The sequence below is a fragment of the Jaculus jaculus genome, chromosome 7 (genome assembly GCF_020740685.1).
Source record: "Jaculus jaculus isolate mJacJac1 chromosome 7, mJacJac1.mat.Y.cur, whole genome shotgun sequence".
NCBI lineage: Eukaryota > Metazoa > Chordata > Mammalia > Rodentia > Dipodidae > Jaculus > Jaculus jaculus.
The window spans coordinates 150,636,177-150,662,683 of record NC_059108.1 but is presented as its reverse complement, the minus strand read 5'-3'; the positions used below and the strand labels follow the sequence as shown (position 1 = coordinate 150,662,683).

Here is a 26,507-nt window from a genome sequence, read left to right as displayed (position 1 = left end):
CACCCTCATGCCCTGGCCTCATGGCCTGGCCTGGCCTGGCTCGGGCAGCTGCTGGGAAGCACTGGTGGGTTCTTACATTTCAGCTCTGGAGACTCAGGCCCAGAGAGGGAGGGGCCTACTCGAGGTCACACAGGCAAAGGGGGCCTTTCTGGTCTCAGGCGGTACTTCCCCGAGCTTCTCCCACCCCCTCCAGGGCCTAGGAGGCCACGTGCTTCACAAACCTACTGGATGGGACAGCTCCTCATAAAATACACAGACAGCAGTGTACACAGGTAGGGCCGCTGTCCTTGTCCCCATCCCGGATCCCATGTCCTTTAGGAGAGTCACTCCCAGAAGACAGCCCTCATTTGCCCAGCTAGGAACAGAAGGCCTGCACCGGCCACAGTAAAGACCTCTTCCTCCCAGGAGAGGGGCAGAGGCAGGCTCCCAGGCTCCACCAAGCCACCCACTAACTTGAGGGCAATCTTGCAAGGCACTAACTACTGCTCTCTCTAGGCCCAGTTGCCTCCCCTACAAAAATGAAAGTAGCATGTAATTTACCACTTTCAGAAGGCGGAGAAGGTGGGGACTCAGGATGAAATGAGACCACACAGCCCCAGGTCACCACAGTGCAGAACATTCTGGGCCCCTACTCACCGCTGTGTGACATTGGGCAAACAACTTCACATCTCTGTGCCTGCCTCCCCTTCTAGAAAGGAGTTCCAGGTTAGCGCCTACCTCATAAAACTGTAGGAAGATCAAATGGATTCATCTTTGCTAGGTCTTTGGAGCAGTGACACACAGACACACACACACACACACACACACACACACACACACACACACTATGCTCCAGGAAGAACGTGTTCACTGAAAAATCCAAGAACGCCTGAGTCCAGATCCTCAGAACCCATGTGAGTGCCGAGGCTTGTGGCCGCAATCCCAGGGCTCAGGAGGGGAAGCCAGGTGGATCCCCAGGACTAGCTGAATGAGCAAGCTCTAGGTTCAGGGAGAGACCCTGCCACAAAAAAGAAAAGGTGGGGAGCTACAGAGAAGGACACCCAAGGTCAACCTCTGGCCTCGACCTCTGACACACATGAGCACAAACAGATACACACATCTGCGTGCACATGTTGCCCACTCACATATGAACACACATACGTACATGCATGCACGCCACACACATATACATTAAAGAAAAATTATTTTAAAAATCCATGAATGGGAACTTCAACCCCTTTGATTCCCCAGTGAAAAGGTGACCCTCAGAGCACAGGAGGGATAGCTGGGATGCCTTGTTTTCATAGATTACAAACAGAGATGCCCCTCTTGCTGGGTTCCAGTTATTGGCTATGCTGTGGTCAGGCTTTGTTTTCAACCAGCATTAACAAAGTCCCCAACACCCAAATCCTACCCAATGCCAATAAAAACTCAAGTCAAGGGGCTGGGGAGATGGCTCATTTGGTAAAGTGTTTGCCTTACAAAAATAAGTACCCAGGTTTGATCCTCAGAACCCACATTTTAAAAAAAATGATGGTTCTGGGGATAAAGTGTTTGCTTCACAGCTGAGTTTGGATCCCCAGGCGGGAAGCTGTAGTGGCCTTCTATAATCTCAGGGGTCCTATAGCAAGAAGGGAAATGGAGATAAAATTTCCTAGAAGTTCACAAAAGGAGCAGTCAATAAGAGACCCTGTCTCAAAAGCTCAAATGAGGGGTTGGAGACATGGCTTAGCTGTTAAGCACTTGCTGTGAAGCCTAAGGACCCCCGTTTGAGGCTCCATTCCCCAGTACCCATGTAAGCCAGATGTACAAGGTGGCGCATGCATCTAGAGTCCATTTGCAATGGCTGGAAGCCCTGACGCGAGCTCTCTCTCTCTCTCTCTCTCTCTCTCTCTCTCTCTCTCTCCCCTCCCTTTCTCTCTCTGTCTCTCTCAAATAAATAAAGAAAAATAAACAAGATAAATTTTTAAGTTCAAATGCAGTAGAAGGTAAGGAACCACCCAAAAGTTGTCCTCTGACCTCAACACATGTGCGCACACACAATTAATTAGGTTTTTAAAACAGGACATAGTGGCATGCACCTGTAATTCCAACACTGGAGAAGCGGAGACAGGAAGCTCCCCGGGCCTGGCCACTCTAGCCTGCTTGGTCAGCTCAAGGCCAACAAGAGACCATGTCTCAAAAATGGTGAATGATGCCTGAGGGATGACACAGGAGATAGTCCCCTGGATGCCACGTGCACGCTACACACACATTAAAGAATTAAAAATGAAACCCCAGGTCAACAGTTAACTGCCATCAAATAAAAAATGATAATAGACCAGGCATGGTGGTGCACGCCTTTAATCCCAGCACTCAGAAGGCAGAGAGAGGAGAATCGCCATGAGTTCAAGAAGGTGGAAGGCAAGGACCAAGCTTGACCTCTGACCTCTACACACACCACAGGACGTGGCACGCGCCCATCCCCCCACGCATGTACACACACACACGTACACACACACACACACACGTACAACAAAAAAGGGGGCAAGAAATATGTGCTGGGAAGTTGGAAACTTGAGATAACCCAAGAAACTCAGTACAGTGAGAAGCACCAAGTAGAAGCCCTCTCCTGGACCCATCAGCTGCCTGCCCTAAGCCCTAAGGTCACCCAGCCAGCCGCCAGCCTCCGCCCGGCGCCACATCCCTCAGACAGAACGCAAAGCTATTCCTCAGTGCCGAGAGTACTAATAATTAGCTGTCCAGATTTAATAATAAAAAGATATGATCCACACAACATGCACGGATTTAACTAATTTTAATTTGGAGGGAAAATAACTCCAAATAGATCATATGCAAGTTGTTTTTTTTTTTTAAAGACAACCTGCAAGTGGAGTTTATCACCAGTCTTCAGCACAAGTAATTTATTTACTATCTCCCACTAGCCAAGCTATTGTTTGGGACTTTTCTTTTTTTCACATTGGCTTTATTGGTTGAAAGTCTGTGAGTCTTAGAGCCCGCCAGGCCCCCTTTTGCCCAGCACTGCTTAGCAGCATGTCACGGGGACCACTGGACCAAACCCTGATCGGGACAAGAGCCCCCAGGTACATTAGGGGTCCTCCCAGGTTCCTGATGAGGACATCACAGCAGGGACGACCTGCCACCTCTGAGCCCCAAGGATCTGCCACCTCCTGTCACCCCCTTTCCTGTGTCTGCACTTCAGAAAACTGATGTTTGGGGCACGGGAGGAAGAGAAAGAAGGCCAGCCTATGGTAACAGCTAAAACGGGATGGATTCGTCCAGCTAGGCTGAGGAACAGGTGATAAAATGCAAAACAGAATTCCCAGTGAGCAGGTGCCTCCCCTCCAGAGGCTATCTCAGGAGATTCTGGAAGATTCTAGACAGAACCTGGAAGCAGCCGCTCAGCAGACCCAGGTACATTTCCTAAGTTTAGTCTGAGGAAAGGATTCCTCAGCAGTGCCAATTAGGATCCAGTCCTGCTCTCCTTGGCTTAGCTTTCTAGACATGGTCTTATCTTGGATGTCTACCTCCATTTGGCCTGACTCTGCTGTGTGGTGTTTTCGGGGCTCATCTCATTTAATCCTCTGCAGGATGCTGAAAAGTGGGTGCAGCAGAGGAAACTCTAAATAAAGCCCTTTCCCAGGGTGAGCTGCCACGAAAGAGTCACTGTGTGGCACAGGGCAGAGGAGTAGATGGGGGCCTAGCCCCTCCCTCCTTGCCGTCGATGCTGGTATGGGATCTGCAGAAGCTGACAGAAGTCTCTGCAGCCCTCTCAGGGAGTCACTCCAAGGACACCCGGGTTGCTCCTGCAACACTCACAAGTGTGACAAGACAAAGACTAGACTCTCACCCTCCCTGTGCCTCACAGGCAAAGAACCTGAGGTGAAGACCTGCGCTCAGGCTGGGAGTCTAGCTGAGCTCTTTCCCACCCCACCTGCTGCAGACCCCAAACACCCAGAGCCCTTACCTTCCCACTCCTCCCTCAGCATGCCCCAGAGATCCTCAGCCCCCGTTCCCTGGGCTGAGGGTGCCCAGGACTGCATGGGTGGAGGGGCTGGGAACCAGCAGAGTCCCTGATAGAGGCAGGGACAGGACATGGGGGAAGAAGCCACAAGAATAGCCCCAAACCAACATGGGCGAGTATTATCAGAGGCACCCCTGATCCCAAGTCAGACCTCCAGGCCAAAGACCAAACTTTTGGACCTTTACCCTGTTCCCAGATGGGCCTCAAAACAAGTGGCCAGGGACGGCCTTCACCACAGCAGGTGCACAGGGGACGGGCTCCAGATCAGCATGCCCTCAGCAAGCACAAAGCTGCTACCTGCTCACATTCCCCAGGAAGGACACTCAAAAGAAACCCAGATGTCCAAGGTGGGGGGAGGGCACAGGTGCTGAGTTATGAACGAATGAATGCATGAATGAATGGATGAGTGAAAACAGGTGAAGGCGTGCTCTCCACTGTGCCTTCCTAGTTCTGTATCGTTTTAAGGAAACAAAAGGACTAGAAACTATTTTACAGCAATGCCTAAGGAAAGGAAAGGGCTGACCCAGGGTCCACACCCAGGTGTGGTGACTGGCCAAATGCCACCCCAGCCTTCACCCTAGAGAAACACCTAAGAGTAGAAGGGATCTCACTTACTCCATCCACTTTGCTTCTAGAAGCTCCTGATAGACAGAGAGGAAAGGCTAACTGGTCCAAACAAAGGCTGCCTCTGGCTCCAGGAAGGGCCAGAACCATGGCCACCCACCGTGGCCTCAACCAAGCTGGCCAGACAAAGCCAGAAACAGGGTCCTAAGAATCTGTAGCCACCCACCCACCAGCACCTGCTGGGGACACCGGGGCCACGGGGACAATACAGGACATGGAGCAGCTAGAGAAGCCCCTGGAGCCACAGCCAGGAGGCAGGAGCTGGGGGCCTGCAAGACCAGCATGCCCGGGGCCTGGGCAGCAGCTGTGCGGATTTCCGGAAGCGAAGAAGCACTGGTGATTCCTGGCCCCCTCTTAAAATATAAAGACTCAATTATCTTTCAGCAGCTTGCTTTACACATGAATTGACACATTTATTTTACAATAAATAACTGAAAGTTATCTGTGTTTCCTTTACTGTTAATCTACACAGAGAAATAATAAACAGGGCTTGTCTACAAAAATGCAAGGACTGCAGTCCTCGGAATTCAATTAAGCTAAAATAATTAATGCTCCCACCATATTAAATTACTTTATACATTTGAGCCACTGAAGTTTTATTCTTTAATCTTTCCTTTTTATTAATGGGGGGAAAGAAAGAAAAGAAAAGTTGGTACCAAAGTAGGGAGGGACCAGGAGACACAGGAGTGGAAAGGAAGGGTGAGATGGGCTGTTAGAAGCGAATGGCCGTCTGCAGCTGACACAGCATGTAGACCGCTTCGTGCCTTTGATTAAAATAACATTTTAAATGCTTTGAACAAACATATCTCTTTAGACTTCTAAGGGATTATTTTACATATTTCTTCTGGAATGAAGAAATCCATTTGTCCTGTTGCCGAACAGGAGGGCCAAGAATATCTTTTGTCGCACATAAAATAAAAATACCATAGACTGTTGCAGTATGACTCCCCGAAAAGAAAATAAAAGGGGGAGTGGGGGCTAGAGGTTGGAGCAAAAAGCTGCTGGGAGATTAACTTCGCCTTTTATGAAAGCATATTCAGTCATTTTCTTAAGCAAACCTCCTCACGGTGATCCACGGGTTCTCACTGGGAAATGTCTTCGGTTTGAAATGAAGACTTGGGGGCTGGGGCATCAGTGTACACACTGAGACCAGTCACGGCCACCCCTGAAAGGCATGTGGGCCCTGGTGTTTACACTGCTCAAATCTATCCCAAGTGTCATATCCGGCCACACAGACACGAACCCAGCGCCCTGATGTCTTGGCTCTGAGGAAAGAGGCATCTTGCTGACCATGTTGGCATGCCAGGGCCCAGTTAGGAGTGTGACAGGTGTCCTGTTATGGCACCCAGCTAAAGGCAAGGCCAGGGGCCAGGCTGGTAGAAGCTCTCTCCACTGCCCACAGCTGCCCCATAGTGGAGGCAAGCTTGCTGTGTGAGACCCTGGCTGTCTCCCAGGCTCCTGCAGGTCCTATGTACAGCAACCTAGCTCGCCTCCTCGGAGCAACCAAAGCCTCAGTACCCTTGGCTCCTTAACCCAAACACCAAGGGGATGGGGGCCCATGTTTTCTCAGCAGGCCACCAACTTATACACTGCAAAGCCGGAGGGACCTTCAAGAGAAAGTTTCACTACCAACTTATTTATTCCTCACATTAGGCCTGCTGGGATAATCACTTCTTATTGACAGACAAGGAAACTGAGGCTCTGCTTCATGAAGGAGTTAACCCAAAGTCAGCCAGTAGGATTTGAACCCTCATCTGCACAAACACCGAGGCTTAGGTTGCTTTAGGACCAGTTCCCTCTATGGGGGAAACACAATCAGGTCAGGGCCCTCACCTCCTCCAGACTCCTGGACTCAGAGCTATAACTATAACCCAGCAGCAAACACTGTCTGACACGCAGCACAGACTCTCCCCCAGGGAGACTCCAGCATGCCATGATGCGACCTACAAGGACAAACGACATAGACAGGCATGTCCTGCTGGAGGAAGACACAGCTTGTGCCTGGGGCAGAGGCCTCACACCTGTGCTCCAGGCAGTGAGACCAGCTGTCCAGGTCAGCCAAGTGGGCGTGCAAAGGGCACAGCCATCCATCGCCAGGGCCCCAGTGCTCAGGCAAGTTCCCACAGCTCATCCTCAGTCCTCCTCCACCACCCCCGCGCACTCAGACAGCAAGACAAGTAGCTTCAGGGGTCAGGCCGGCCATCTCCCCTTCTTCACAGCTAAGGGAGCTGAATCCAGAGAGAGGAAGGGAGGTGATGGTCCCCTGAGCACGTGCCTGCCAGCTACTGCCACACAGCGTCTCCTGAATCCTCACAGCCATCATGAGGGGGCTTTCCTTAGCTCTGTCTTGGAGACACAGGAACGGCTACACCCAGGTTGGAAAGAACAGAGTTCAAACCAAGCCTGGCTCCAAAGCCAGGGCCTGAGCATAGATCACCAGCAAAGACCAGGCGAGGCTGACCTACAAATTTCCATTCTGTACTCCAAGCCACCTGCGGACTAAGTGCAAGATAGAGTCCCCTCACCAAATGCAAAGCCCCCCACACACACGGGCCAATGGGGCCACCCCCAGGCCTAAAAGGGAGAGGCCCCACCCTCAAACTTCCCCCAGCACCAGATACTGTCAGGCCAACAGGGTGAGACCCACCGAGGTGACAACAGCCACCAGCTGAGCAGAAGTTCATACCTGCGATGTTCTCCTGCTTGGGGCAGATGCCTTTCGTGGGTGACAACAGGTGGTCATCTTCATCAGGAGTGACCTGGATCCCAATCTCCACTGGCTCTGACACTCTCCTGAGCTCGGAGCGGGAGGAGGGCGGCGGGCTGCCCTTGTCCAGGCTCTTGTCATAGCAGGAGCCCAGGCTGCCACCACACTGCTTCTTTTTGTGCTCAATAAAAACCAGGATGTCCCCCAGCGGGAAGTTCATCTGACACTGGCCACAGGTGAGCAGGTCAGGGTCGGGGCCACCCACCATCAGCCCCAGGCCGCTTGGCTCTTCTATGTCCAGACCCTCGTCTTCCTCGAGGATGGCAGCCTCCACATGGTCGGCCTCTGCTGGAGAGAGAAAGGACACAGGGGAGGGGTAGAGAAGACAGAGATGGGCTTAGGCGATCACAGGCACGGGGCTCCTTCCTCCCCTTCCCCACCAAGAAGCAGGCACCTCCGCTGCCAGCTGCTGCAGCTCCCCAAGTCCTCCCAGGAGTTGGAGTTCACCACGCACCCCAACATGGCCGCCCCAAAGTGATCACGCCACCACTGCTGGCTTGACTGCCTCCTGAAGCATGTCCTGCCAACCTCTCCCAACACTACATGAGGACACGCGTGTGTGTCCATGCACATCACACCCACTACATGAGAGCACGCGTGTGTGTCCATGCACATCACACCCACTACATGAGAACACGCATGTGTGTCCGTGCACATCACACCCACTCTGCTGCCAGCAGCGTCATATGTCTCCCACTTCAAGTATGTGAGCATCACCCAGGAGCTGTGACAAAAACCCAGTGTCGAAGCAGCAGCGTCCCAGGTCAGTGGCTTTAGGACCAGACATCAGCATTGTTTAAGCCTCTCTGGTGATTCCAACGGGTAGTGTAGCTGAGAAGTAGGGAGCTAGGGCTGTGTCCCCCTTGCTCAGGCTGCAGCTGCCACCTCCCTTCCATTCCCCCTCGGGCTTTCATTCACGTTCCCGGCCTCCCCATTCATGCGAGACCTACTCTCATTCTCCTACCTGAGCCCTGGCCACGCACCAAACTAGAAAACAGAAACCCAGACAGGCGTTGGAGCGCCAGTCCTGCCCAGAGAAAGAAGCCCACATGTTTGCAGAGCAACAAGTGAGTGTCAAATTCCAAAATATGGAAGGAAACACAGAACTGAACGGCAAAGGGAGCCGGCTTCCCCACACGCTGCGTGCATGCTCGGACCTCCGTGCCCTTGCAGATGTCTGGGTGTTCACCAACTCCTCACCATCCTTTCTGTCAGTTCATTTTATTTTCACTCCGAGAAGATGAGGAAAGAAAAGATTCTTCAAACTCCAAAAGCATTTCTGACAGATATCAAACCACACTTTCAAGGGGCTGAATGTTTTTGTATTTCTTTAGCAGCCGGTAACACTTCCTTTGCTGTTGTTGTTTTATAGGGGGCACAGGACCCGAATATTTTGAAGCTAATAAATGCCTCACAAGTCAGCCACCCCCTCAGGGAACACTGGGAACTGAGCAGTGAAAGTGCTATAAATCAAGGGAAGTGGACACTGGAGGGATCCTGCTCCCCTCGGGGTCTGAGCAAACTCCCGCTGGAATTTTCTAGAGCAAATGTCAGTGCTGGTGCTGAAAGGACAAGCGGCTGGGTCTGCAGACGAGCCAGAGGCAGCCACAGGCCCGACACGCAGGGGGCAGGTATGTATTTTTTAAGTTGCTGGTATTTAGGAAAGGATAATGAAAACGTCAGAGGAACGGACAGAGAGAAAGGAACACGGAAGAGGCAAAGACGCATTCCGTGGCAGTGACGTTACTGACGGGCCAGAGCCAAAGAGCAGATAATTGAAGGGGAAGAGTCCGGTGGCACCTTCCATCCTGCACATACGTCACTGTTCTGTGTTTTGTGAACACATATTTGCTCGGGGTCTACGGGAGTCCACGGGTAACACCGAAGGCCGAGCACCACGGGGAAAAGGCCCAGGCAAGGCCAAGGGGAATGACAGCAGGAGATCCTCCTGTGGGCACACGAAGGCAGGCAGAGCCCTCAGGAATTCACCATAGAAACACATCAGGAACATAGTAATGCAGAAACACCCCACAGAGGGGTGAGTCCTAAATCTGTTGTCTGCACATCTCTAACAAAAAGGCCGACGAGGTAAGCAGCCGTCCTCACAGAACCAGTCCCTGGAACCATTAATTACACTTGAAAAAGGAATCGGAGTTTACTTAAAAAGGCGTTTGAAGACAATGCTACGTAATTAATTTACCAATTTATTTTATGAAAAGATGCTTTGCTATGGTAAAATGTAATCACAACCTTCAAGCTGAACAGTGGTTCGACGGAGAGACTGGATTCCTGTAAACCGTTTGTCAGGACGTAAAAGGTAATTATTCGGTGCCTCTTTTCCCTTTAATGATCTAACATTGAGCAATACTGTTTATATTGAAAAGCTCCCACCTTTAATTACCAATTACATATACATAATTTCAGAGCCAAAGGAGAGGGTTGTGCAAACAGTTCTTTAGAAATATAAGAATGCATTGTGCACCATTTCCAGAGAAGGAGCACTAATAAATGGGAGGAGGGTGTCAAAATATTGTTTTGTCAAAAAAAAGAAGAAGAAGAGAGGAAGCACAAAGGAAATGAGCTGAAAAGTGAAAAAAAAAGGCAAAATGAAATTGAGAATTCAAGCTAAGCAGCAGCGAGATGTGGAACCCGGTACCATTCTCAGTAGCACCTTTGAGCGGGCCTGGCAAAGCGCCTCGTCCTTGGTGCGCTGGGTGAAACAACGAAGCCACTCTCCCACCCGACCCTGCTCCTTTTCGCCTTTTATTTTAATTGAATCTTTTTTTTAATTGAATCTTTTCTGACTTTTTATTAACTTTTTCAGCCACATCCACCTTCCATGACAGTTCTAGTAAACACGAGTGTGTCGTGTCTGCTAAGACGCTTTTTGCTACAGAATTTTAAATTCGTTTTCTAATTCCAAAGAAACAGACTAATTTTTAAAATTAGCAAAGGTCACAGATGCCTGTTCATATGCAAGTTTCTCTCTCTTCCCACCTCTCCGAACGAACAAGCAAATTTTTTTCTTTTCTTTTTTTTTTTTTTTTTTTTTTTTTGCTTTTTCTTTTTTTGCAACATCTGGTGCTCTTTCCTTCTTTGGCAGTGTCTGCCTTCCCTCTCCTAGTGCAGCAAGTCCTGTGAGCCCCTAATTGAGTCTGAAGATCTCTAACACCATTGACTGCACTGCATTTCTGAGTTCAGCAAACAGCCAAGGCCCCGGCACACAGACAGGCCCAGACTACCCCCACACAGGCGAGTGTGAGCTAGGTCTCCACCTCCCAGAGCCTGGATCCAACCCACTACCACCAAGTTGGGAGGAAAAGGAAGGTGAGGGGGCCTCTTCTTCCATTCCCACTTTCAGCGTTGCAGGTAAAACTCCCTACGATGATAGCTCCGAAGAATGGGCTGTCCTTTCCCTACCAGGCTGCCTAGGGGACTCTGGGCTCTGGCCTGTTGCCTATCATTCTCTTGAGAAGGGTTCACAAGTGTGCCCCCCGCACCCAAGCAGCTGAATCCCTCTGAACCCTAAACCCTCCCTTCATCCCAACAACATCTGGGTCAGAGAGAGTGGAGCGGGCAGCTGCCTGGGCCTAAAAGCTCAAGCAGGAGGCCCTCAGAAACACCCCCAAAAACTGTGGTTTCATTTCCGTTAGCAGGCAGATACAGGCTGGGCATGTAGGCTGTGTGTGTGTGTGTCGCTTCTTAGAACTGCATCGATAATGAAAGAAGTAAAAAGAGAAAGAGTCGCTTGACAGAACTCTGAAAAAGACCAAAGACAAGTGTATGGTCCTCCAGGCACCCTCCTCCACCCAGACGCCCACGTCCCTCAGCTCTGCGCCGCCTCGGAGGACCCAGTGCTGCTCACACAAGCAGAGGGTCCCACCTGCCCCAGAGAGGAGAAAGCTTCAGGAAGGACAAGAGAGATAAAAGCTGCCATTCCGATCCCAGACTCTACAAACCAGCCTCTCCTGAGGCCTTGTCCTATACTCTCAGGCCTTAAAAAATAAGGCAAAGATAAAACGTTCCTCTGAGAAGATGTGTGCTTTCCTAAAAAGCTCCCTGACTATCAGGCAGCCTGCAAAATATTACTGCTCTCAATATACTACGAGCCAAATAAGTACAGCAATTGCTAAAATGCTTGCCTCATTAAGAGGAAAAATGAATGGCTATATACAGCCGGCCACTTGCTCAAACGTCAGGTATCAGAGGACTGGAGAGAGTACTGGCATGTTAAATCCTAAAGTGCATGAACAAATATATATTTATATACACACACAGTTAGATTTTCTTCTACAACAAAACCACATTTTATTTACAAGGCTGGGTCTCCTCCCAGCTGGTAAACGCATTTAGAGGCAATGAAATCAGGCGTCACAAATAATAATGGGCATCGTTGTTAAGTGGAAGGGGAGTGTGCTAGATCCCAAGGCAAACGTGCCCATGTTTTGGCTCCGCTCAGGAGGAATTTAGGGCTGAAGACACAACTGGAGAAGAGCTGTTGTCACTGGTCCAGCCAAGCGGCCATCAGAGCCCCAGTAGTTACGAGTGCTCGGAAAGTCTTAGGTGGCCCTGGCCTGCAAGTCCACATGCATGGCTCGCAGAACCCTGCTTGTCCCGGACCATCTCTAACAACATCTTGCACCTGCCTGTCAGGGAAATCCAACCAAGACATGGGTAACCCACCGTCTCAAGGACATGGGGCGTGTGTACTGCTATGTACATACACATGAACACACACACACACACACACACACACACACACATATTACTACATACAGAGCATAAGGTTTCATAATCCCTTTATCTCCCTCCCCCAACCATTCAACCCCAAATCTCTATCTTTAATGGCTAACCCACAGTCCAGGGAAAGCCACCTCAGTGCTGAGGAGGAGGAAGTGGAGGGGGGATGTCAGGCTCTTAACACTGTATGCCACCGACGTCACAGCTGCCACCATGATGTGTGATGTGTATGCATGTTTACAAGAAACGTTCAGCCTCCATCCGCCCGAGAGCCGTCTCCCACTGCAGGCTTTACACCTGCTTGCTACGGAGCTGGCTCCTTTGCCAGTGAGCCCATGCTTACCGACACTTTGCAAAGGGTCCTTCTCATTCTCCTCTAGGCTAACATTCCGGAAGGGGCTCGAGATTCCAGGCGACACAGAAACGCCACCAACATTCGCATTTGACAGAGCACGACACTTTCAGAGCTGTCATCAATTTTTAATTTATTGGATCCAAGGGAAAATAACAACCATGGGGAGGGGAGGAAGGTAGGAGAGAACAGGAATCAATTCTTGGTGGAGAAGATAATCTATGACTAGATGATGCTTCAAAGCACCACAAGAGGTTTTATGAAGTTCTCCCAACTGAGGGAATAATGAAGTGTCCAGAGAGGGAGAGATGGAGACAAGAACGAGACTGCGTTTGCAGGGATGTACACACCAACATGCAAATGGTGACTTCCCAAAAGGGCCCTAACAGGGCACACGTTCTGCAGCTGGAAGCACCACAGATTCAAGCCCTTTTGACCTGGCTACCAGCCTTCTTGATGGGTCTAGGAGTCAAGCCTCTTCTGGGTATCATAGCCCTGCATCTCAAGACCCTCCAAAAGCCACCTCCACGGAAGAATGGATATATACCACACACCAAGGCCACCACCCTGTCTGCTCCATGCTAACCATGGCACATGCCTCAAAAGAAAATGTTCACCATTTCTGATATCCGGGAGCAAGAAGGAGAGAAAGTGGCTGGGAGAAAACATGAGAACCAGTGTGGGTTCCTTCTCTGAGGAAACAGACTAGGATTCCAGCTAACTTGGTCAGCTCAGGGAACACTGCATCTGGCTAGCATCCCAGGAAGGTGGGGGTTCATCATCTGTGAACCCCCTCACCCCCACAGCCTTGGTCAATAGACTACAGGTGGGATAGTCACATGGCAACAGGGGAGACCCCATCCATCCTTGAGAAATGAGCAGGTTACGAACAACTCCCTGAAAATACCTTAAATTACTCTAACAAGCTTAGTCCAGCCCCCTCTCCCCCACCACACAAGGATCTCCAGAACCAGCTCAGTAGTGTTTGGGTTTTGCCCCCAAACACACACACACACACACACACACACACACACACACACACTACTCCAACCCAAGAGCACATTAAAGAAATTAACACGGAAAGCCACTCTCAGGTGCATGACACTAGCTGTACTAAAAAGCTACAAATAAAAGGTGAAGCCCACAGTGACAAGCAAGAATGAAGCGACCTGTGTTTTGATAAAATACCTGAAGAGGAGGCAGAGGAGGAATAGGAACAGGATGCACCCTTACAGAAAACCCTCTGAATAGTCTCCTATGAAACTGTGAGTGCCTTCTATCTTTGGAGCCAGGACAAGGCTCATGCGATGTGAGAGCATGCTTTATGGCCAAATGAAGACATTTATTTGGTTTAACACCCAGGCTTTCTCAAAGGTGCAGGTAGGAAGGATTTCCACAAGGCTGTGCAGGGCGGGGAGGGGGGAGCAGGATTCTCAGAAGCAACAGGAAACCCGAAATATCAGAGGTTTCTTCCCACACTCCTTCTTTCCAAGGTAGAGATTTAAACATGCCTTTCACCCATTTCCTCTTATTCTTAGCAATGCTTCCATCTGAGGCACATGTTAATGACGATAATTCACCTTTGTATAATCATTTCTGCATGCTGTTTTCAAATACTCTTTAGAATGGTTACAAATGTATTTATATTTTCAGCAGTTCCATGAAAAGGGGTCATTTAAAAAATATGTAAAAAGAGAGGATCTTTTCCCTTCTTTTTACTTTGAAGCTACTTAATTTTTGTGTGGTCTGGGATTTCATTATAGTAAATAATTCGAGCTGGCTAATTCCACACCCAAGCAAATTATCAGCTGCCACAGAGAAAGAAAAATAATAATAAATTTCCGGAATTTCAGCAACTACACAAAAGACTTGCATATGTCAAAATTTGGGCTGAAAGTCCTGTGAACATAGCACCATTCACCAATCCTCCATCCAGTGCTATTTTGCCAGTGAACACGTGACCACTGTCTCACCTCCCTCACCAACTGGTGATGAGGGCACAAGAAGGGTGCATGTCCCTCTGACAGCCTGCACTCGGGGCTCTTTATACATGCCCTGGTAAAGCCAGTGGCTTGAGGGAGGTAGTCAGCAGCTAGAGAAACAGAAAGCAAGCTGTGCGTCTGCCTCCTGGACCCACATGGGCTCCCTGGGACAAGAAGGTAGATTTGTGGGATGTGGTAGCATCAGGGGACTGAGCGCTCAAGACCCCAGGTCAGAGCATGTGAGAAGTGGCATAGCCACCGCCCTACTGGAACCAGCTGGATGACAGGCATTCTCCTCAGCCCCCTCTTTGCTGAGACCGATACATGTGTGTCTCAAGCAACACCACGCTGTCTTCAGAGCCGGCATCAATAACTTGGCTGTGTGGTTCAGGACGTAATACCAAATACCAAAAGAGTATTTATTTCCCCCTGTCCTCCCCAGATGTGACAACGGCATTAACCTAGGAGTCAAAGTCCTTGGAGAGTTTCAACTGAAGTTGAGACCTGGCCAAGACACCCAAGGGTCTTTCCTTGAGGCGCCAGAGACGCCAGAGGAAGTCACAAGGACGGGATCCCCCACCCCTCTCCTTCCTCCACATTTTTTTCATGCATCCCCATGTCTGTGATCTGTTTGTTATCACATCTTGTGAAGCTCCCAAGTTCAAGGCAACGGATTAAGGGTTCTGAAAAATAGTTTTTTAACAGTCCTGAAGGTCAGAGGTCACTGCCCACCCAAGCCTGAGAGGTGCCCAGGCTCTTCATCTGGGAGATGTCCCACACGCTTACCGCACTACGCTATGTGCCCACAAATGACTTGATTCAAACACGAAATGAAGTAGAGAAGTCATCAGATAAATGGCTGGCCCTCTCCCTCCAGCTGATGACAGCATAGGCTTTTGTCTGACCTAATTTATTTCTCTTTCAGGTTAGAATAAAACACTTTCCTGTCTCAGGGCAAGCTCTTCAGCTCACCCACTGAACTCAGAAGATATGATAGGTCTAGAAACCCCACGATCAAAGCATACAGATTCCCTCACACTGGATTATATATTTGGGGGAGACACAGACTCATAAAATGCCACCCATGAAGGGCACTGTCTCCTGTGAATGGTATGCTTAAGTCCTGGCTCCTTCCAAACAAAGTTCTCTGCATTATTTGAGTTATTTTACATCTTTGGGGAATAGTGTTATTTCCCTTAGTTCAGTGGGAACACTACTGTTATAGATAGAGTTGAGATCCAAGTGCTGTAAAATCGGAGCTGAAAAGATTACCATTTGTCAAGCTGTTTTGGGGCCCCAACTCCATTAGGCAGCCATTCCTGATATACTCTGAGTCTTTAGTCAGTAGCACCCACAGAAAGCAACCTTACCAAAATAATGCTCTCGTCCCCACACCCCATAGATGACAAAAACCTTACCAACACAACAACATCTTCAGAACGTCAAGACCACAGACAGCTCGAGAAAAGCACACTCATTTAAGACTAACAATTTTAATTGTTAAAATGGGCGGGGGGGGGGGGAGGATGAAAAAAGGAAATTAAAGAGAGCAGGCCTTCCCACCTGCGAGGTGAGGGTTTGTAAATCAATGGCGATAGTTTGAAAATAGATTTCTGAAACTTATATTCTCATTTTTGGCCTGCACGAATCTGTGCAGGAAAATCAATATCACAACTTCATACTTAAGACATTTTGCAGCAACGTAAACTGGCGCTGCTGCTGGTGGACGACGGCTCCCAGCCATCGCAGCCATGACACGGGCACCGAGCGCCCCCTAGCTGCGGAGCGGCGCCAGGAGAGACTCGGTTTTCAAGCTTGCCATGGACCAAAAGCCAATTCCACTGAAAGTTTATTTTGGAAAGTATTTTATCACAACAAGCAACAGAGAATGCAAAGCAATGGAGATATGAGATGCAAAATGGTTACGTTAAGGCGGAGACAAGCAGTGTTCTAAGCCACAAGTCAGTGTCAGAAGTCAAATTCTGATAAGGCACTAGAATCTGCTACACGCCGCAGCTTGGAGACAGATCGTAACCAGATGGCTTTGCATGCTTCCATTTCACCTGAAACATCATTGTAACTACCATCAAATACACCAAAAGTTAGTTTTGCCTGTGGTCAAGAGAGACCCACTGATTCCTTCAGTGGCCAGTGAAGAGTCACAGCCACCACCTAAGCCAAACTTCCTCACAAGAAATTGCATCCATCCCAGGACGAGAGAAACGACTTGTTTTATTATAAATTATGTTAAAGTCTAGACAGATATGGGCAAGGCCCAGACACAAAGAGAGATATCAGACTCCCCTCCAAAAAAAAAAAAAAAAAAGAAAGAAAGAAAAGAAAAAGAAAAAGAAACATTCATATGGACAGAATCTTTAGGTAGAGAAAAATACCCTTTAAAAATATTAGGGGTTGTTAAAATATGCTCACGGCTGTTTTCTCTCAGGTGTGAATTACAAATGAATAAAATCAGCCTGGCATAGCACCTCTGATGAACACATTTTTATTCTCCCGTGGAATCAGAGCAGCTGACATATCACACTTCTAATGATATGGGGTTCCCTTCTGTGCAGAAGGAAGACAAACTTCACTGCCCCCCACCATTACCAAAAAAATTAAAAAGAAAGAAATGAAGGACCCATGTCTTATGAAATTTACCGGAGGCCCACTTTTGAAAGATAAGTGGACCATTGGAGATATACTATACCCCAGGGAGTTAAGATAATTGTGAACGCAGCCAGCTTCAAAATATACAGCCACCACAAAACCCAACTTAAGAGGCAAACATGGAATTAACACAGTGAGTCTCGCTTCCACGTCAAATCTTGGGTCTCTGGTTGTTTTGCAAAATTGTGAATGCATACAGAAAATTACTAATCTCCCAAGGAGACCTGTTGGTGGGTCATTTTAAAAGAAAATCACCTTAATTGGAGTTCTATATCTGGCCACGCACATCGTGTGCTCTTCCGTTTCTTCAGAAAGCGACAAGCTCCTGCATGGCCTCTTAAGTGCATGCCCCTGTGCCCTGACCAGGCCTGGCATCACCAACGTGCAGCCCTGCCCTCGGCCTGGCTGGCTGCTGCTTCTTACCTCCCTTGCCACCACCATTCCAGGGTCTCCTGGTGTTTGCTTCTGTCCATAGCTAGGACTGCCCTCCTGTCTGGAAAGCCCTGTCCATCTGGGTCCAACATCTCGAAACAAACCAGAAGCCCGGGTTGTCCTCTCCAGCTGTCTCCTGCTCTCTTACTTACCTCACTTCTCACCAGCATTGTCTGTAAATGCAACTAGCTCATTATGGGCCCTTCTCCTAACACCCCCCCCCACACACACACACACCCCAAGACCAAGATCGAGGATGCGATCTGGGTGCTCGTCCGGTTTCCCAGGTCACCAGTTATTATAAGTTGCATCATCGCCAAAGAACCTGAGGCTGCTGCCCAGGCCTGCAGGCTGCCACCCAACTGATAACGATGCCCGTTTTAAGTGGTTTTCTTTCTCACGTTTAAAATCTCCAGTGTAAGCCCCAGTGAGGGCTCCTGCCTTGCTGGCCAGAACCCCAGAGCACCTTTCATTCAGGACTTCCTCAGACACATCCTCAGGCCATAGAGCTTCAACTGTCTCAGATCCCTGCCTGCTCCCACCTCCAGGGTGACACGGACAGAAAAGCCAGCTGTGTTTGACTCATAAGTAGTTGTTTTTTTTTTTTTTTTTCTGAGCAATGGTCGGACCCCTGTCCCTGATAAGACCCCTGCACAAAGCCCAGGTTCCCAAGGCCCCTGGAAGGCAGGTTAGGATTGCTTTGCAACCTCGCTTTCTGCCCTTTCTCCCCATATCTTTTTCTCCCCTCCCAGCCTCTGCTGCCTTGTCAGTTGGCTTTCCCCAGTGGCTCGGGGCAAGGCTGTGACAGGGGACAAACACAGAATGGAAGGATGCTGCCCCTGCCCCTTTGCCCTGCTGCTACCCGTCCTCCTGGCCAGGGTTGGCTCCTGACGTCCCAGGGTTGCCCAGACAGGGACCACTCACATACAGCTGCAAATACGCCTGGCTGCTGTGTCACCGGCTCCCAGCCTGGCCAGGCACCCGCAGCATGTCCCCCTTTCTGTACGCCCCTTCCCCATCATCAAAAAGCAGCCCTTGCAATCATACAGAGACTCTGAGGGACAGATTGCCTCCTGCAGAAATCAGGTGTCTGCAAGTGTGGATGTCTTAACAACCACCCCATCAGAAGAGGGGTGCAGAATAAGTGATGGAGGGGGTCTGGTAAAGAGGCCAAATGTCAATTGGTGAGAAGAACCTTCACCAAACCAGGCTCAAATCTGGTTACAAAACATTTTGTTTTCAATTCAACCAGAAGCCTTCTCTGATGTTACAACACTGAAAAATAAAAGAGAAGCCCTCTTCCCTCCCCCCCCCAACAAAGACATCCCTCCCCCCAAAGACTTCACTTTCATATCTATTCCTCCCCCCATGACAAAAAATAATAGTAATAAATGCACAAATTCTTACTAATGTGTCTGCCGTAACAAAGGAGAGATGGTAACAGCTATTGCTCCGAGCAGATGGCTCCTATGCTGGGTTTTCAGGGGAGGGGAGAACCTTTATATATTTATTTATTTATTTAAATTTTTTAAAATATAACATAAATATTCGGCTTTCAGGCTGCCGGGCAGCCAGTCCCCGGCAGGCAGCGGCCGTGGCGTTCACAACCGTCTCCAGCTATGCTCTGTGCACGGAGCCCGGCCCCAACGCGGAGACGTGCGCGAGGCATTGCAGGAATTCAACCTGCCTGCGGTCTCGGTGGCACCCTGACGATATTTTATTTATACTGCAATAAAAATAAATAAATAAAAAGCAACGGCTACTCGGGCAGCGAGACCGAAAGATCGGCCGGGAGCGGAATCCGCGCAGCGCGGCCGGTGAGGACGCAGCCCCGCGGGCAGCGGCGGGCTGGCGGGGAGCGCGGCGAGCCGACCTCGCCGGAGCCGCGGCGCGGGGACCCGGGCGGGCTCCGGGCACTCGGCGTACCTGGGCCGCTCGCGTTCCCGGGGCGAAATGAACCCAGCCGGAGCGCAGGAAGCTGCCGCGGGTCTAACCCCGCTGCCTGACTGCACGCCCCGCCACTCGCTGGAAATCCACGCGGTGTCGTCTGGTGGATTTCCACGGCGACCTGCCTTGTTTATTTAGGTAGGGACGATGAAAGATACTGAGAAAGATGGAGAAGAGATTGATGGGTCTTTTTCCTGCTCCTTTTTTTTTTTTTTAATTTTTACGCTTTTATAAACGCATTTCTTTCTTCCCACTCCTGACAACCTTTTTTTTCACTCGCGGTGAGGATTTTTCGCCAACCCCGTCCTCTCCCCCTCCACACACACACCTTTTTTTTTTTTTTTTTTTGGAGTGGGGGGGAAAAAAGAAAGACCATCCCAGGAGACGGAGGTGGGGAAATGGGGAGGGGGTGCTCCAGCCCAGCAAACAGCCGCGCAGCTGGATTCTTTTGCAAAAAGCGAGAGGAGGGGAGGGCGAGAAGGCTTCGGAATCCTCCGACCAGCGTGGCCGGCGCCCTGCCGGGCAGAGCGCATCGACCCGGAGCCGGGAGCCCGCGGCCACCCCTCGCCCCGCGGTTCCCCGGGTCCGAGGCGCTCCCGGGTCTCCTCCGCCCGCTCCGTCTGCGCGGACCCACGCGCTCGCCAACTTTTCCCCACTTCCCGGCTCCCCCTCCCCCTCCGCTCCCCCGGCCCCCTCCCCCTCCTCTCCAAACCCCGCCACCAGCGCCGCCGCCGCCACACACGCCGCTCGGAGGGCCGAGCGTCCAGCCCGGCCCGGCGCGCACACCCGCCTCCAGCCCGCGCGCCCCCTCCCCGGGCCGTCGCCGGCCGCGCCGCGCCCGGACTCCCCAGGCGACTGCAGAGAAACTTTCCTACGGGTCCCCGGACCCCGGCCGAGCTCCCCGGCCGACGCCGCCGTTCCCGCCTGGCCGGCCGGTTGTCCGGCATCCCCGAAACCCGGACTGGCCTGGCTGCGCCGGGCTTGGTGTCCCCAGCCCCGGGCGCCCCGGAGCCCAGTCCTGCGGCCCCTCGCGCGCGCGCTGCAGACACTTACGGGTGATGAGCTCCCTCTGGGACAAGTGCTGCGGGTTGCCCTGTTTGCGGCGGGACATTGCCCCGGCATCTATTCTGACATCGCCCGGAGAGCTGCACTGTTGGGGCCGGGGAGGGAGTCCGAGCCGCCTTGCCGCCGCCGCCGCCGCCGCGCCTCCTCCTCTGCCGGGGTTGGTGTTTTTGTGTGTTTCTTTTTCCCCCTTCCTCTCTTGCCCTCTCTTCCACCTCCTCTTCTTCTTTATTTTGCTTTCTTCTATGCTGCTTTTTGTTTTGTTTTGTTTTGTTTGTTTTGCTTGCAAAAAGAAAAATTGGAGGGGGGAGCAAGAAAGACCGCTCGATTTAAAATAAGAGAAAAATGCAAAAATAAATAAAAATAAAACTGCTGTTGCTTGCCGCGGACTGGTTGGTTTCTTTAAAAATATATTCTTTTGAAGGAAAAATATCTCTTACACTTCTTCAAAGTGCTTGGCCTCTTGGACTTGTAAATGTCTTCTTGAACTCACGCCGGGTTTTGCACCGGCCTCTGACACTTTTCTTTCGGGGTCTCTAGTAGGTGGGACGCGCACTTCCACCAAGGGAGGGGGGAGGAAAATGAAAACAAATTTCAAAAAAAAAAGGCAGGGAAAAAAAAGCAAAGAAAACTTGGGGACTTGTCTAGTACCCCTTCACCCCGCCCCCTCAAAAAAAAAAAAACCCAAAGCAATGAAAAACTGCTGCGGTTCGGTCTTCCTGGGCTTTCTGCGGGCTGCCTTTTTTTTTTTTTTTTTCCTCTTCCTCGGAGGCTGACCCCTCCGAGGCTCTGGGGGGGGACTCCAGCAGCGGCTCCTTCCCGGGTCACCTGGCAGGCTGGCGCCGGCCGGAGGGGCTGCCGGGTCCCCGCGAGCGCTCCCCAGCGCTCCCGCGGCGCCGCGGGCCCAGGGGGAGCGGGGCTGCGGGGCGGCTCGCCCAGTGCGCCCGGGTCGGTGCGGGCGCGGACGGGCGGGCGGGCGGGCGCGGACGGGGAGCTATAGATTGCAACGTGAAGATGGCGGAGTCCGGGTTCTCTGGGAGCTCTCGGTCTCTCTATGGCTGGGGCTGCCTCTGTACAATGGGATAAAATTCAAGTTCAAGTGCGGACGTGACGTTTAATCTGCACTAGAGACAAAAAGACCCAGAGAGTCGGAGCACTGGGGGCGACTAGCGGTGGCTTTTTAACATTGTACCCTGCAAGAGAACAAGAAAGCACACAGACACACGCGCGCGCACACACACACACACACACACACGCACACGCACACGCTCGCCAGTGAGCACACCCGCAGCCCCGGCCGGCCACATGTGCAAACCGCTGTTTTTGTGCGCTCAACTCATTCCCAAACTCCGGCTGCGCAAAAGCGAGAAGGGGGGAGGGGGGAGGCATAATTTTAAATAAAATAAAATCTTTATCCTTCCTTACCCCCACTTCCTCATCCCTTGGAGACAGATCCCCAGAGCAGGGGGCGGGTGCTGTGTGAGGGAAGTAAGTTGGACGGATGTAAGTCCACACCCACCACCCAAAAGCTCTTGGTGGAGGGGCTAGAGACTAGAGGAGGGTTAGACCTGAAAACTGAGGGGGCCATAATCAATTACTTTGCTTCCCTGGAAAAGTTTTTACTTTTTTGTTTGTTTGTTTGTTTTGTTTTGTTGTAATGGGAAGTGGGGTCTGGGCCGAACTTACACAAAGTATACTCATATAAATATTAGGGAGCATGGAGTGGACGAAATTTGAAATACATGTATACATATATATATACAAGAGCACTCGGGGCCCCTTGGGAGGCGCGTATCTGAGACCTTGTATGAGTCCCATTTCAGAATGGGTTCTTAACCCATTAACTCCCAAGAGTCAAGCGCCTCCCCTTCACACCAGCGAATGGGACAGGGGCACTGCACGTGGCAGAAGGATCCAGACTTGAAGGCCCAGAAATGCATGACTCCGTGACGCACCCCCCCCGCCCCCGCCAACAACCTGGAAGTCGCCCCCTCCTTCCACCGACGGGGATAGGACGTGACACTGCCTGTCAGGCCGAGAAGGACAGGGCTGCCTTGTCAGCCGTTTGATCTGCAGCCCGCGAGGACCACGGGAGTTGTGGGGGCCTGCCCGCTCCCCGGGGCCCAGGCCAAGCCTCCGTCCCCGTGGACACCGCCCCCTCTCCCCACTTCCCCAGGCCTGGGGACTTGGACGCGCCCGGCTCCTGGACCCCTCTCCCTTCCCGGTCGAGCAGGGCGGGTCGGGGCCTGGCTGGGGCTGGGCTTCCGTGTGAGCTTGACTGCAGCGCCCCAGCTCGCCCCGGCCGGCGCCCCGGCTTCAGTCCAGCGAGTGGAGACACTGAGAGGCCTCCAGAGACTCCGCCTCTCCGGGCTCTGTTCCTCGGGGGACACCTGGACTTGTGGTTCATCCTGAAGGCATTGGGTGGGGCCATGTAGTGTGTGGTGCCCAGGAGCCAAGACTGCAGGAGCTCTCTTAAGGTCCCAGCTCGCCCCAGAGGATCCCAACACAATGTGCCCTGGCTTGCCGTTTCCAGGGCCGTGGGTTGCCGGGTCGGCGGACGTGAGGCCCCGCGGCAGAGGCGCGGGGTGGAGGAGGGCTTGCGACGTCCCGCCACACACGCACACGCGCGCGCGCACACACACACACAGTCCTCCACGTGGTCCAAAGTCTGGAAGCTCTCCTCTCCTCCCATCCAGTCCCACCGAGAAAATCTTTCCAGGAAAATGGCCAAACTAAGTGGGGGCGGGGGGAATGCCCACATTCACCTTTAATAGACTTCTAGAGAAATCTATAAACTAGCCACCTACACACACACGCACGCACGCACACATGCACACGCGCGCGCGCCTAGACTTAAACGTGAAGGTCAGCTAGCCTTCTCTTTCGGAGAACTGGCGATGAGAAAGCCAGAGAGGGTTAGAACTTTGCCCAAGGGTGCCCAGCGCATCGGGGGACAGGTCTGGACTTAAAATGCCCCGGCGAGCCAGCAGCCCAGGACACGAAATCCCAACACGTGGCCCTCATCCATCCTGTCGGGGTTGGCTACAAGGACCGGGAACCCAGCCAGTGGCTAGGAGAGCGAGGGGCGGGCAGGCCGGCTCAGCAAAGAGGACCCCAGAGTCAGCGGCGGGGCCCCGGGAGGGGGCACACCGGCCCCACCCCCAGCAGGAAGCGGCGGGCCGAGACCGACTCCAAAGAGCCATTCCTCCGCGGGCCCAAGCCGCCCCGACGGCGGGAAGGGGGACGCGCGGGCGGGCGGGCCGGCGCGCTGCCCCTCGCAGCAGCCTGCGGGGGTCCGTCCACCCCGCCAGGCCGCGCGCGGGTCCCTGCGCCCTGCGCCGCCCCCTCCGCCGCCGCCGCCGCCTCTCGCGGGCGGGCGAGCGATCCCAGCTGCCGCTCCAGTCTCCTCTTTTTCCCTCTGCCCGTCTGGCGCGGCATCATTAGCGCTGAAAGCTGTTAATGTCTGGTCTCACAGCTCCCCCTTTAGTCTTGCTGCGTTCCCTGTCTCGCGTTCCCAGCCAGATCAATAGCTGCCTCTCGGCCGACCTTGACCTTTCCCTCGACCCCGCCCAGCTCAGGCAGCTGGCCCACTGTAACGTTTCCCGCTCTTTCCGAGCGCAGACAGTGGGGCGGGGCCTGGCCCGGCTGCAACCGGGTCCCCAACCCTTCCTTGGGACTTCAGGCAGCCAGGTGAGACCCAGTGCCTCTCTCAGAAGGTCACAGCGACACCTCCCCTGGACCCACCCGTCTAGGAAGCGTTGGTTTAGCATAAGCCACTCTCGCCCCCCACCCCCAGGAATGCAGGTGGCTAAGCACAGAGAGGAAAGTGTGGACACAAATGTGGATCTGGGATAATATGGAAGTTCATTCAGGTTCCTTACTCCTGCACCTGCTGGAGGACTACTGTGCCCTCTGCCCTTATTGAGATTTGCTCTGAGGCGAGATAGAAATAAACACCACGTTTTCTACATAGTCCTTAGTTATTTTTTGAAGTCCCAAATGTTTCCCTGTTTCCCCTACCTTCACTATGCGTTCCAGTAAATAACCCCTCATAGTCTTGGACTCTTTAAGGATAATGGGATGGCTTCTTTATAGAGGAATTGTCGAAAAAAAAATTTTTAAAAAACCACATTTCAGCAAATCAAAATGTGTTTTTAAGAAGTTGTGTAGCGTTCTAATGCCTTGTGGATACTGCATGTAATGCCCCTCCCAGCCCCGAAGTGGAAACAAGAAAACAGACCCATGGCCCCTGAATCAGGCTTTTTGTTTAAAATTCTTTGAATGTTCTTCAACACAGGCACAAGCTGGGCTCTATTCAAGAGCTTGCAATGTTGTCTTTGCCGTCTGAGCTGTTATATTTCATCTTGTGTCTTTACAAAAAAAATTGGAAAGAATGAAGATGAGAAGTGTCAGTGGGAATGGGGACTCCTCATGTCTTCACAGGAAGAAAACTGACATTCCATTTGTTTTTGTTGTTTTCCTTTTAACGAGGATCCTCCCTCTAAAATGTAGTCAGATAACTTTGGCACAATCAAAAGACCCAACAACACATCTTACCAAATTACTTTGGGTTTCATTTCTGGTGCTTTACAAAAAAAAGAAGAAGAAGAAGAAAGAAAGAAAAACTCCATGCAAAGAGAAGGCACATCTTTTCATTTAGTGTGGGGCAAACACAGAAAAAAAAAAAAAAAAAACCCTGTCTGCTTATTTCTGTTCCTCCAGGTCCCGGGGCACCATCGGCTGTGAAGGTGAGGACAGGTCCGCCAACCTGCTGAGCCGAGCACCCATGTTCTCTAGCTTGCAAGGAGCCTGCAGAAGTCCTAAGCAAATCATAGTTATCTGCATTTTTTAAAGGCCCCTGAGATGGTCTATATGTGTTTCCATGAGATTTAGAATCGTCAGGAGTTCTCACACCCAGAGGCATAAACAGGCCTTCTGAGTTTCCTGACGTACCTAGAATTGTTTCATGTCATTTCTGAAAGCTGTAGGAAATTTCTGGGCTTTGCTGGATGCAGAGGGGGTTTGGTTGTTGTCACCTGACGGCAGAGTAACACTCCCTCTTCACTCACCCACACCAGTTGTTTGGTTCATTTCTTCCATGTTCTGAATTTAAGATCTGTGCTCATGTTAGAGCATGAGTCATTTGCATTTTCTTTTTTTCTGCAAGTAATACTTGGGCTTGGTACTGTAGTAGATTTTTTGACGATTATTTAACTACTTGAAGCACAAATAGACTCCAGGAAAATGAAGAAAGCTGTCTGCCTGCTGGCTTCAAATCTGCAGCCTGCAAGAGGTTAAACCAAATCAACTGTTCCTGATTCATGTATTATTTTCCTTTAAAAAAAAATAAATACTTGCCCAGCTCCCCCTATCTGAAAGACTCACACCCACATGGAATGTTCCGAGCTCTGCCCTGTCATCAGAGATGATATTGAATGGCTCAGTACTAGGGGATCTGGAACTATCTCTACAGCTTTCTCACCACGTTTGGAATTTTCTTGCCTTGCTAATTTTAATTCCTTAGTTGAGTCATCGATTCAGATTTGCTAGGAACACCATCCCCCCCAGTTGGTCGACTTGGGAGAAATACTGTTCGTGGTGGTCATACGCCACCAAGCGGCACCTCACCCCTCGGGTACAGGGAGGTCAGGGTGGCTGGGGTGCGCGTGAGCACGTGTGGCATGCAATAGGGCCTCTCTGCTGCATCCCCTCGTGGCACTGTCTGTGGCGTGACGGAATATGTGCAGGGGACCATTGCCTTGAAGATGGTGAAAGCTCTGTTTCACACACGCTCACATGAGCTTGAGTTCAGTGGTCCTGCCCGATTTAGAGCAGAGGGCAGGAAAAGCAGAGTGAAAATGGCTCATTTGGGGGAAACACTGGATTCAGAAGGGAATTTTCAACTCCACTCTGGCTGCCAGCCCTGGCTGT

General features: G+C 51.3%; 1 protein-coding gene across 6 annotated transcripts in view; it reads right to left on the bottom strand.

Moving 5' to 3' along the window:
• The window catches only part of Bcl11b (BAF chromatin remodeling complex subunit BCL11B), a 93,873-nt gene extending 72,429 nt beyond the window's left edge, over nucleotides 1-21,444 (bottom strand). For 2 of the 6 annotated variants that reach the window (XM_045154618.1, XM_045154621.1), the window contains exons 1-2: nucleotides 20,568-21,444; nucleotides 7,314-7,682 (exon numbers count right to left, since the gene is read on the bottom strand). In XM_045154618.1, the coding sequence (XP_045010553.1) occupies nucleotides 7,314-7,682; nucleotides 20,568-20,625 (427 nt within the window). In that variant the 5' untranslated portion in view covers nucleotides 20,626-21,444. Of the gene's footprint in view, nucleotides 1-7,313; nucleotides 7,683-12,477; nucleotides 12,581-18,974; nucleotides 19,032-20,567 lie in introns of those variants that run through there. The other 4 variants (XM_045154619.1, XM_045154622.1, XM_045154624.1 and 1 more) reach the window with 3 other exon arrangements.
• Between the last annotated feature and the right edge of the window lie 5,063 nt (nucleotides 21,445-26,507).